The 11299-nt window shown below is 41.1% G+C and overlaps 1 protein-coding gene and 1 pseudogene across 2 annotated transcripts; both read right to left on the bottom strand.

Moving 5' to 3' along the window:
- Positions 1 to 50: 50 nt before the first annotated feature.
- LOC119585890 lies at positions 51 to 7046 on the bottom strand (annotated as a pseudogene). Its single transcript, XR_005229911.1, has one exon. The product of XR_005229911.1 is annotated as a beta-1,3-glucan-binding protein-like (transcript).
- LOC119585891 lies at positions 51 to 10885 on the bottom strand. Its single transcript, XM_037934620.1, has 2 exons — positions 10767 to 10885; positions 51 to 10618 (listed from the first exon to the last, which is right to left on the bottom strand). Exons 1-2 carry the CDS (start codon positions 10871 to 10873, stop codon positions 7585 to 7587), a joined length of 3141 nt encoding a protein of 1046 aa, XP_037790548.1. The 5' UTR covers positions 10874 to 10885; the 3' UTR covers positions 51 to 7584.
- Positions 10886 to 11299: the final 414 nt, after the last annotated feature.

The following is an 11299-nucleotide window of genomic DNA, read 5'->3' as shown; positions in this document are numbered from 1 at the left end:
GCCTATTTGTGGCTAATGGTGGATGTTGGTAAAATAACTAGATCTTTTTATATTTTGTTTAAAAAATTTTAATGTACTACATGTCACAATCATGATTATCTATATACATAAAAGGTAAACTTGTCAAAATTGATGAGTTTAGGCACAATTTCATATCCTTGTAACTATTTAATATAACTGGAATGGTTTTGTCATGTTCATATAGCATAATGAAGTGTTTCGATCTGACTAGATGCCGTTAATGTAGTTAGTAAATTACGCATAAATACATATCGTGTCCTCAAGCAAATCACACTGAATTTATGCAAACACAGAGAAGAATGACGAGTCGGTTCTAAGATGGAATCGTGTGCTTGCCAAGTGAGCTAAGTTGTAGCCGTAAGCCAGTTCGTAGGGCGCCTTTGTCCTCAGAGAGTAGTATCCGTCATATGATTCCTCGTTCACCGTCACGCCAGCAGATAACTTCTGAGAGAAAGAGTCACTGCCGTAATCTGCAGTAAATCCGTAACGGTTGTGAGGGAGAGTCAGCATCACCTTCGGAGCAAACCTGTACAGGGGAACCTTCATTTCAGCCTCGATCCTCTCGAAGTCTTCAATGGGAGTTTCAACAACCAAGTTGGTTGCCACGGCATCCTCGGTGTTTCCAAACTGAAGATCTGCCTTAAACTTCAGAGGCTTGTCAGCAAACACGGAAATGTTGGTCACTTCATCTTTAAGGTAGCGGGCACCGAAGTTCATCTTCTTGTAACCCTTGAATGGCGTAATAATCTTGAGGTTGGTATTGATATTCTGTGAAGACTTGATCTTAATATTGAGGATTCCAGAGATGGTATCTTCAGCATTCTTCAAAGTCATCTTCATTTGCATGTTCTCATTTGTATTTCCAGTGAGCATAGCTTCAGCTTCAGCCATTCCCGTTGGAATGTATGGAGATTCCACAATGCTAATTAGCTTCCTGTTTTCCTTATCCAAATTGAACCGGAAGGAATTGACTGTGTTGGCAAACTTGGCTGTGATATACAGTTCAACATTGTTCTGGAAGTTGAGTGAGGCATCAAACATAACTTTATTGATATCTTTAAAGGGTGTGTCAATCATGAGAGACAAATCACCACCATAGTTAGACATTGAGGTTCTGGCTTCAAGATTGTGCTTTATGCTCCCTGTCTGCAGCTCAGCCATGATGTGTTTACTTCCAAGGTTAACACTGAAGAGGTAGTTCTCAGGCAGCAATGGAGAGATCAGCTCTAGGGAAGCAATCCAGTCAGATGGCATTCTACGAGTCTGGCGCCAGCTAACCTGAACCTTGTGTGTTCCTTTGGGGGTCTCGACGGTGATTCCAGCAACAGCAGGGTTACTTGCAGGGGAGTGGTAACTTTTGGAAAAAACGGGTGTATCAATCTTTACAGTAGCTTCAAGCCCACTTCTTAGATCCAAATCCAGGTAGAAGGAATGAGGGGCACTGCTAGTGAAAATGATTTTAAATGAGCTTGTTTATAGGAAGTACTTGGCTTGGAAACGTCGAACATCAGTTTCTGTGGCCGCTGAATAAGGTCAGATTCCAAATCCAGGGCTCCTTGGATACGATTGTTAACGATGTTCAGGCTTCCACTAAACCATGTGCTTTTCACCTTCCAGACTAACAGCAACTACACCCTCGAGGCTCTCCAGAGATGGATACTTAGCTTCAATGGAGAACTGGCGTTCCTTGCTAAAAATAACGGTTGTCACGTCGAATTTGAAGGTGGATTGAGCCAAAATGTAATGTGCATTAATCTTGTTGTCATTGACAGTCAAGTCAACCTCTACATTTCCAGTGCTGAGGCCCTCAAGATTAAGGCTTAGCTGAATGGTGTTATACAACCTTGTTGACTCAAGGAAAGCTTCCCCAGAGACTTTGTCAGCACTAAGCTGGTATTTCAGTTTAAGGTCATGTGTGGCAAAAGGTGCTTCAATTTTTACTTCCATGTCAAGGAAGGACAATGCCTGCATTTTTATGTCGCCTGTCAACATAACATGTGATACAGCATGGAATGGAGTATAGAATTCAAGTGAACCTGTATAACCTTGAGAAATGGAAGAACCAGCAAGATTGCACTTCAGGGTGAATTCCTCTCCAGCTACGTCAAGCGTGACATAACCATTGAATCTTCTTTTTAAGGTCTAGGCTAATCTCACCAGTAATTGTAGGTGGGTATATAAGAAGGAAGATGTAGTTCAGCATGGGCCATGATTTTCTTGTTTGCATTAGACCATGTGAATAGGCCACCCATCTTTTCCATGCCAGGGAATGGAGTGTGGATGATAAGTTTACCCTCAGAATATCGCTTTCCTTCACACTGGAATAAGGTGTCAACAAGGAATCTATTACCAAATACTTCTCCTTCCAGTAGTACACCTCGTGCGGTATCTTCGTTCTTGAAGCCTCCTCGCAATTTCAGGCTGTAATCATCAAGACCAGCTTCAGCATAAAAGCCATCAGGGGACACTGATCGACGAACACGCAAGGAATGGTCACCCAGTACAGTGGATGTCAGGCGAGCCTTGATACCTTCTGAATCCAGGAAGAATGTTGCCTCCACTTCTTGCTCGTTTTCGTCTAAGTCAATCTCGACATGAATCTGGAGGTGATTATCACCTGGGAAGCTGTAATCCACATCATATTCCACTCCTTCATAATTTAGGGAGGGAATGTCAACCTTGCCCGAAAATCCAGAAAGGAAGTTGTTCTTACCTTTTATAGAGAAAGTAATCTCTTTGTCCTCTCCATAACCAACGGTTATGATACGTTCTTCACCTTCACGCCCAAGACCAATGATCAGTGCTGGGAGTGGAGTGAGTGTCGACTCAATCTTGCTTCTAAAGTAATAACCATTGTCTTCTCGTCTTTCAAAGTGATTGCTTACATTGAATTTAAAATCATTGAAAGTGAGTTCAAAAGTGCCATCCCTTGCCTGAGTATTCAGTTCAGAATCTAATTTGAGATGGAACATCTTGAGCACTGCAAAGGAGGAAGACCCATGAATCATCACATAGAGTCTGTCATCATTGCGGAAGCCATGAAGGCTGAAGTCCAATGAGTTACCTTCAAATTCAAGTGAAAGACTAGCTAGTTCTTTCTCCTCAGTTCCTGTACCAGCAATGAAGTCCTGTACATCATATGAAGCAGCTATCCTGATATTTTGTCCGCTGGGAGGTGTGAATGAAATGTCAAAGGAAGCTTTACTTGACTTGATGTTAGCCTTTCCATTGAAGTTCATGTGAATATCGTTTCTTTGGTATTAACTTGAGCCACTTTATTTCATACTGACCATCAATATGAAGGTTTTTCACCACTTCAAAAGGTGTACTAAGATCAACATTAAAGGAACCTTTTTTACCCTTCATGCTCAACTCCATATTGAGGCTAGCCTTCCTTTCTCCCCGTTGATATGTTGCTTTAACTGACTTGTCCTTACCAGTAAGCTTATACTGCAGGTCTACCTCTATTGTTTCAAATCCTTCAAATGGTGTGGTAAGCTTTCCTGAAATCTTATTTTTGCGAACTTCAAGGGTAAGGTTAATTTTCTTATCATTCCAATCCAGCCCAGATAACAATTTGAAATTGTTTACCATACTCAGCATTGGCATATGCACGTGCATGTGACAGGGTCTCAAAGTTGGAGTCAAAGATCATTTTCATTTTCAAGATGGTCATCAGTAGATTTCCTAGTCCAGTTTAGTTTGAATTCCTTTTTGTCACCATCTGTTGTCGTTCTTGAATAGTCAACTTCAGCATAAGCATCTGCAATATTGGACATGTTATACCTGACGTTGATTAGAATATCTCCAAGGAATCTAGATTTGGCCTCTATTTTTCCTTCAAGGGTTTCAAAACCATCACTTCGTTCCACTTGGCATTAATGAAGGATTCTGAACGACCAAACTTTGCAACAGCTGAGATAGATTTTCGGTTTGGATGGCTAAAGTCATGACTGACAGTGAGTTCTGTTCTTTCAAATGTAGATCCTAGGAGTGGGATAGAAATCATTGCTGTATTACGAGATATTGTGGGGTTGATATCAGCAATGTTAACATCAATTTTAGATTCTCTACCATCAGCATTTATGAGGACAAAGATAACAACTTTGTGGTCAAAGTCATAATTTCCTGAAACCGAAACAGAGTTGTACTGGGGAATATTTGAAGTTGCTGACCATTCAAAGGATGCCGATTTCCTTTCTGCATTTCGTTCAAACTTTACTAGGCGATGGGAGCCATGATAGTTTCCATAATCAAATGTACCTTCTCCAGTGACTGCACCATTAGACTTGTCCCACATAGAGGTAAACAGGAACTCATTGGCATGAATGGTCCAGCCTTGAGGCCTCCTTCAATATCCACATGAGCAATATCAATATGTTCCCTTCAGCTTCAGCATTCCATATTTGGATCACGGCCAAGCTTAAGGAAGTAATCTCTAGTGCTGCCATCTCGTTCAAATTTCCACTGGAGGTAAATGTTCTCAGCTGATGACTTGTTGAAGAGAGTATCATGGTGGATTCCTGAAGAGTAAGTTTTTCCTTTAGCATTATAAGTGATATCACCGATTGTGAAGGTTATTGTGGCATCATTTGGATTTTCCAACATTCCAATTTCCAGAATATTTTTCCATGGAGAAGTAGAATGGTTAGGAGTTGTAAATTCCCAATGTGAATCTCCATGCTGTGGGCTTTGAAGGTCTGCATTATATTCAAGGTTAAATGTATATAATCTACTGCGTCTAGGAGAAACCTCTAATTTAATTTTCTTTTGGGAACTAGCCCGGGTCTACTTCAACACGTGCATTGATGGCCCCTAGCTGGTTCACGGAAAGTTTTTCTCAACAACAATATCAAGTGCACCCTTTTCTGGCAATGCTCCTGATCCAGTTATGTCAACCTTGAAGTGTTTTTCACCATACTGGGGTACCTCACGTTTAAACAGGAAATTAAGCTTGCTAAAGCCCTCACGATGGAAGTGGATGGTTGTGTGGCGTTCTGCAACATGAATGTGAATTTCTAGGTGTCCCTTCTGTTCAGGAGCATTCCTCTCAAATTCCATCTTGAAAACCTCATGACCATTCAGCTTGATAATATGGTCAGCAGTGATAACATACTGATCAAGATTAACATGGTATTCCTGGAGGTAGTCCCTGATAAGTTCAAATCGTGATGTTATGGTTATTTTTCCTTGAGTAGGGGCGATGTTGATGGAGATTTCAGTGTTCTGCTGTGAATTAGGTACAATAAAGGTGAGCTTCGAGGCCTGATCCTGAGTATGACCACAGAAGATGGAAATCAGAAGAGGATGAAGAGGCTTCCAATTTCATTGTGTTCTTTCTTTTTGCATAATTAAGTTGCACTTTTACTTCCCTGTAATTTTCATAGGGAGTTTCAATTGTCATACTGTATTTCACTTTGTTACTGACAGAACCTGATCCAGAGATGGTGATCTTCTGTTCATTAATGGCTCCACTGAGGTAGGCTTGTTTTGTCCCTTCGTCCAGTCTTCCAGTAAGAGCCAGGATCTCCCATCCCTGAAATTCACTCTTTATATTCAAATCAAAGGATTGCTTAATTGTGTCCTTTTCTATTGTAAGTATTGCATAATTATCATTCCTCCTCCATTCAGCATTGTAGGAGCCTTCACCAGTCTTGGTGATCTCCCAGGAGATCTGTTCTGCTCTTTCAAATGGAGTCTTCATGTTGAATCTGAGGGAATTGAAATTGCCAGCTAAAGATACTTGTCCTGCATCATTCATCATTCTCATTTCAAGAGACTCTTGGACCGGTTAAGAGATCCAAACACGTTGAAATTATTGAGCCCTCTGAAAGGAGTTGCAGATTAAAGTCCAATGTACTGCCAATGAACTTGCCAGAGACTGCAATAGCTTTAAGGTCTCCTTCTTTCTAAAGGGGAGATTTCATGTTTTTATTTTCACTGGAAAGATCAATCTTTGCTACAAACTTGGCATCAGTCCAGCCACTGAAAGGAGAGTTAAGGTTTTCCACTTGAACATGGCTAGCTTGTCTTCAATAAATCCACCTACAAAAGCTGTATTTGTGATCATCTACACTGACACGGGATGCAAGGAGCTCCTCTCTGTTATCAACATCATACTTAATTTAAATGAAAGTGTTCTGGAAACCCTTGAAAGGAGTTCCGGCCTGGAAGGTGATGTCAGAGGCCCTTGTAGAGAGCTGCAGAGAGCTGGAGAACGAAGTTCTTGTCATTGTAATGATGTTTAGAGTATAGCTCTTTTGGCTGGTCCAGCTGTACTGGGCTGAAAGGGACACAGTCTTCATTGCATCAAAGGGAGTCGTCAGCTCAAAGGACATGTTGTCATTTGCATAAGTAATGCTGGTGGTAAACTTATAAGACCAAACAGGATGACACCTCTTCCCGATCTGTTTTCATAATTTAGGTTGCCTTCTACAGCAATAGTGTCAAAGCCCTCAAATGGTGTCTGGAACTTTATAACAATGTTATCATCACTGTACTGTCCATATGCCTCGAAGGCCCATTCATTGGAATTTTGACTGATCTTAACAAAAGCATCCAATTTCTTGTTGTATTCATCAAGGTTTAGTGTATATTCAGCACCCAGGACTCTGAAGTCCTCAATAGGAGTCATAACCTTAAAAGATCCATATTTCAGATTATAGCTACCCTCAACATACAGCTTTTTCATCAGTGAATCTCCTTGGAAAGAGATCTCAGCAGACTTCTTGTCAGAGATAATATCATAATGGGTATCCAGCTGTAGCTTCCTCCAGCCCTCAACAGGTGTCTCTAGTGAGAGGTGGAGGTCTGATTTCTTGGGTGTGAAATATCCACGAGTATCAACTCAAACTTATCCTGGTTTCTTTCAACAACAAGGGAGCATTCCATTCCATTCTCAATGGCTTGGTAATTGCCATTAATGACAACATGCTTAATGTCTACTATTGGGGGTGTCAGCATCAGGGTAACAGAGTTGGTATTGAGGGAAATCTCAGCATTGAAGTTATACTTCAGACTATTCTTCTCAATGAAGCTGAGACACTGTGTTTATTATTGAGGTATGTGTAATCACCATCCATCTTCACAGTTTCAAAACAGCAAATGGTGTTTCACTTAAACATGGAAATTGTTGTCATAGACTGTGGAAGTCAGTGAGATATGCTGTTATTTCCTTCCTTCATAAGATTGGCTTCAGCATTTTTCACATCTCCAGTAAAGTCGTATTTGGCATCACATCCAGGGATGTAAAACCTGGAATGGGCGAAGTTGTATGCAGCTTCATGAATCCTGTCTTATAGATAATTTGGCCTGTGAAATCTGCAGAGTAAGTAATGTCATTCCTTTTGAAGGTAATATGGAAATTCTTTTCTGTATCGACTAGATTAGCATCAAGAACCAGCTCAATATTAGCAGCATTTGCTAGAGGTGTCCTGATGCCAATATTTACCTTAGGCTTCTGAGTATTAAAAGCAATATCCCCATTGAGATGATATTTGTCAGAACTCTTGGTGATCTCCACATTTCCGGTCAGAAGGTTGTTGGCCAGAGAATAGTCGCCACTCACGCAATCTTCTCCCATCCAGAGATTGGTGTTGTAATTTCACCAGATACTGCATTTTCTGCTACACTGACTTGTACTTCAAATGTTCTGATAACTGCTTCTTTGTTGTAAGTAAAAAGTGCCCTGTAAGGCATGGAGGTGAAATCAAAGTTTCCTTCCAAACTGACTGTTGTCCATCCAGCAATGGGAGTTGTGATCTTGGAATTGGCATAACCCTTTAGGGGACTATCAGCAGCTGTCTCTAGCTGCCAGTGGTAGTGGCGATCATTGCGGAAAGCCTTCACTTCGGCAGTCTTGACAAGGTTTCTCAGGTCCCAGTGAGCTTCTCCACCAAGAGTTCTTGTAGCTTCAAATGGAGTAATGATATTGAGAGTCATCTCAGGAGCTAAAATGTTGTTTGTCTTGATGTCTCCCTTTAAGGAGAGTTCTTGTGAGCCAAATTTGGCTTCAAACTCCACTGTTTTCACTTGGCCCTGTAAGCTGTAGTTTGTGTCAACAGAAACGGTTTCATAGCCAGCATATGGAGTATTAATGGTGAGATTAATCTTTCCCTTGACTTTTCTGATGTGCAGTGTTCCTGTAACCTCAACCTTACGGTCATTCCTGGACACAAAGGCTTTAACAGCAGAACTGGAAATGAAGAATGAGGCCTTAAGGGTTTCCCATCCACTGAATGGAGTTGTGCCTTCGAAAACAATGGTTTGTCCTTCAAGTCGCCCAGACAGGTTGATTTCCTTTGAGTTACGGGTCATCTTAAGGGTCACTTTCTTTTCACTACGGAAGTCATACATTCCTGAGACAGACATATTGTCCAGTGTTGTAAATGGTGATTGGAAGTCGATTTCAACATCAGCATAGCTCTCCTGGTAGTTCCAACTGCTGACTAAACTTCCGGTTTTTCCATTGAAATCCATATTGATTTGGAATTCATCTGCATTGATCTTGCTATTTACCTGGTATTTCTGGGTGTTGAAAACCAATACTGTATGGGCAGTGAAGGGCATGACTTCAACATTGTACTCACCACTGAAACCAAGTTTCTGTACAGCTTCAAGAGGAAGTTCAGTTATAAGAGACCATTTAGCTTGTTTAAGGTGACCAGCAATGGTTCCTGTTATCTCATACCTTTTGTCAAAATCAAGCACCAAGTTCACTTTCTTTTCAGCTGAAATGATGTCATAGAACACTTCCAGAGAAACTGGTTTGGTAAGGTATGTAGAATCAATATGCAACTCACCATCTATCTTTCCTTGTTCATAGTTTCCTGTGATGTCAATAGTAGTTCTGTTGGCTCCACGTGTTAAAACAAGAGTGGCAGTCTTTCTTGGCAGGAATTCAATGTTGAGTTTGTATCCCAGTGGCTGCCAGAATGGTGTTGTAAGAGTGGATGCAATGTATAAGAATGATGAGTCACATTTCAGAACAGAGGTAACTTCAATCTTCATTCCAGGCCTGTACTCAAAGATAAGGGTTGGTTTGTATTCAACACCATCATCTTGGTGATGTAAATCAAGTTTCATGTCCTCAGTCCAAGGAGTGGAAAGGGAGACTTGTGCATCAATCTGACGGGTATTTCCAGAGATCCTCTTGTCAAAAGTTCCCTCGAATTGCACAAGTTGGCGATCCCACATGTACTCAAGTTGGTGTTTGTACAAAGAACCAGCATGCATCTGCTTGTTGTCTAATTTGTAGACTCCATTTACAATGAAGGAATTTCCCCAGTTGAACCAATCATTGAAGAGAATGGTATGATCAATTACAACAGATTTTGTTCCCTTCATGAGGACTATGTTGGAGGTTCTTGTGTTGCCCTCCTTCTTGCTATCAATGGTGACTTTTATATCATCTAGGCCACTGAAAGTGGAAGTAACTTCAGCTTCAATGTTTGCTAAGCTCCTGGACACATCCAGAAGACCACCCACAGACACATGAATACGTTCAGAGTTGAAAATGACATCAACTAAGGAATCCATCTTGGTGTTAGTAACAGTGTGCTTGAAGGCGATTGAACCCTTACTTACTGGGCTAGAAACATCAACTTTGAATTCTACATCATTCTTGGAGACCATGTTTCCTTGAGCATGCACCTTGACACTACCGTATGTAGACCACATCCTTGTCATCTCAAACTGTGATGTAAAGTGCTCTGTGTCATGGGTGTGCTTGAGAGATGCTGTCAGAGGGTAGGTGAAAGGAGTGATGAAACGCACATCTCCAGAAATGTCTGTAGTGTCACCAGTGACAGTCCTCTGGCCAGTTACATTAAGCATGATTTTCTTCTCCCCAATTTTACCTTCAGTTATCAAATTGAGACTTTGTCCACTCAGAGAGTATTTAAGATTGGCATTTATCTCAGGGATCAAAGAAACAGGGGTGTCAACCTTAAACACCAGATTGATGTCATGCACATCACCGAGGTCCACGTGACCCGTGGCAGTAGCAGTAGAGATCTCTTGTCCATATTTCACTTCAAATGTAGTAGACAATTGCTTATTGAGTAACTCATGATGCAATGCCACAAGGATGTTCTCTGTGACAGGGGAAGTGAAGGTAGCTCGAGCATCTACACCATTTGTGTTAGGAGTGAGTTGGAAGTTGCCTTCCATTTTCTCTTGGTTCCAGGCACCCTCCAATTGAGTCTTGATGGTGGAATCAACCATATTGTGATCCAGAGAGAATGAGATACGCTCATAGTTATCAAAGGTGCTTGTGAATGCAACTTTGGTGGAAAGAGCATTGGTAAAGAGTCCAGGTTCTACCTTGCCAGTGACAGTAAGTGCTATTTGCTGTGTGTTCCTCCATGTAGCAGAAAAGCGACTCTCAACTTCATGATCAGTGATGGAGAAGGTAAAGGTGGCATCCTGTTTTTCCCAGCCTTGGAATGGCGTCTGCACTGTAGCTGCCAGTGACTTGGTATTCCCAAGTGTGTAGTGAACATTGACAAAGATTCTCTTGTCAGCAGCCCATTTAGTTTCCACCTCCACACCACTGTCAATTAGCTTGCCAATGATGGACACTTCCCTCTCGCCATATCTGTAATTATAACCATAATATTTCTCACGGCTGTAGAAAGCATCTTGTGAAAATGATTGAGGGCTTGTACTAAAGAAGTAAATAATTGTATTCTGACCCTGTCTAGCAAGTGTACAGCATAAGCTAAATATTACACCGTAATTTTTACCTGAATGCCGCTCTGACTTCGCCATTAGCAAACTGTCCATCAATGACGAAAGCTTTTGAAGGATCTACATCTTTGTCCCATTCGGCAGCAACATGTAGTTTCTTCATGTCTTGTGTACTGGTTACCTAGTATTACATGGAAAAGAATTTGAATGAATGGTCGAATATCTAACTAATACTGAATATGAAACAGTTTTTTTCAGAATCATGATGATACTAATAAAATACAATATTTACGTGGGCTTGACAAAAATGTGTTTGAGAAGTTCGATTAAATTAGGAGGGAAGTGCGGGTGCCCTCAAACTTGGCCATGTTTCGTTCCTGTCGGAATTAATCTTGAAGTTAACTTTGCTTTGTCCTTGTCTGCATAGATACCGAGGTTTGGATTTCCAGTTGAAGTCAATGTCTTGAAGAATCCATCGACAAGGGTTATTGATTTTACCGGCCAGGAATTACCCTTGAAGCCTTCCTTCCAAAGCCATTTTTTTCTCATTAATCCAGCAGTCACCTAGAAAAATTCACTTATTAATATT

Source organism: Penaeus monodon, chromosome 20 (assembly GCF_015228065.2).
Source record: "Penaeus monodon isolate SGIC_2016 chromosome 20, NSTDA_Pmon_1, whole genome shotgun sequence".
Lineage (NCBI taxonomy): Eukaryota > Metazoa > Arthropoda > Malacostraca > Decapoda > Penaeidae > Penaeus > Penaeus monodon.
Note: the sequence above shows the minus strand (reverse complement) of the source record. Positions and strands in the feature narration are given on the sequence as shown.

Coding starts and splice junctions, on each gene's coding strand:
- LOC119585891 (XM_037934620.1), bottom strand. CDS start 10,873: ATGAAGAAACTACATGTTGCTGCCGAATGGGACAAAGATGTAGATCCT. Junction 10,619..10,766: donor GAAGTCAGAGCGGCATTCAG/GTAAAAATTACG, acceptor TTATAATTACAG/ATATGGCGAGAGGGAAGTGT.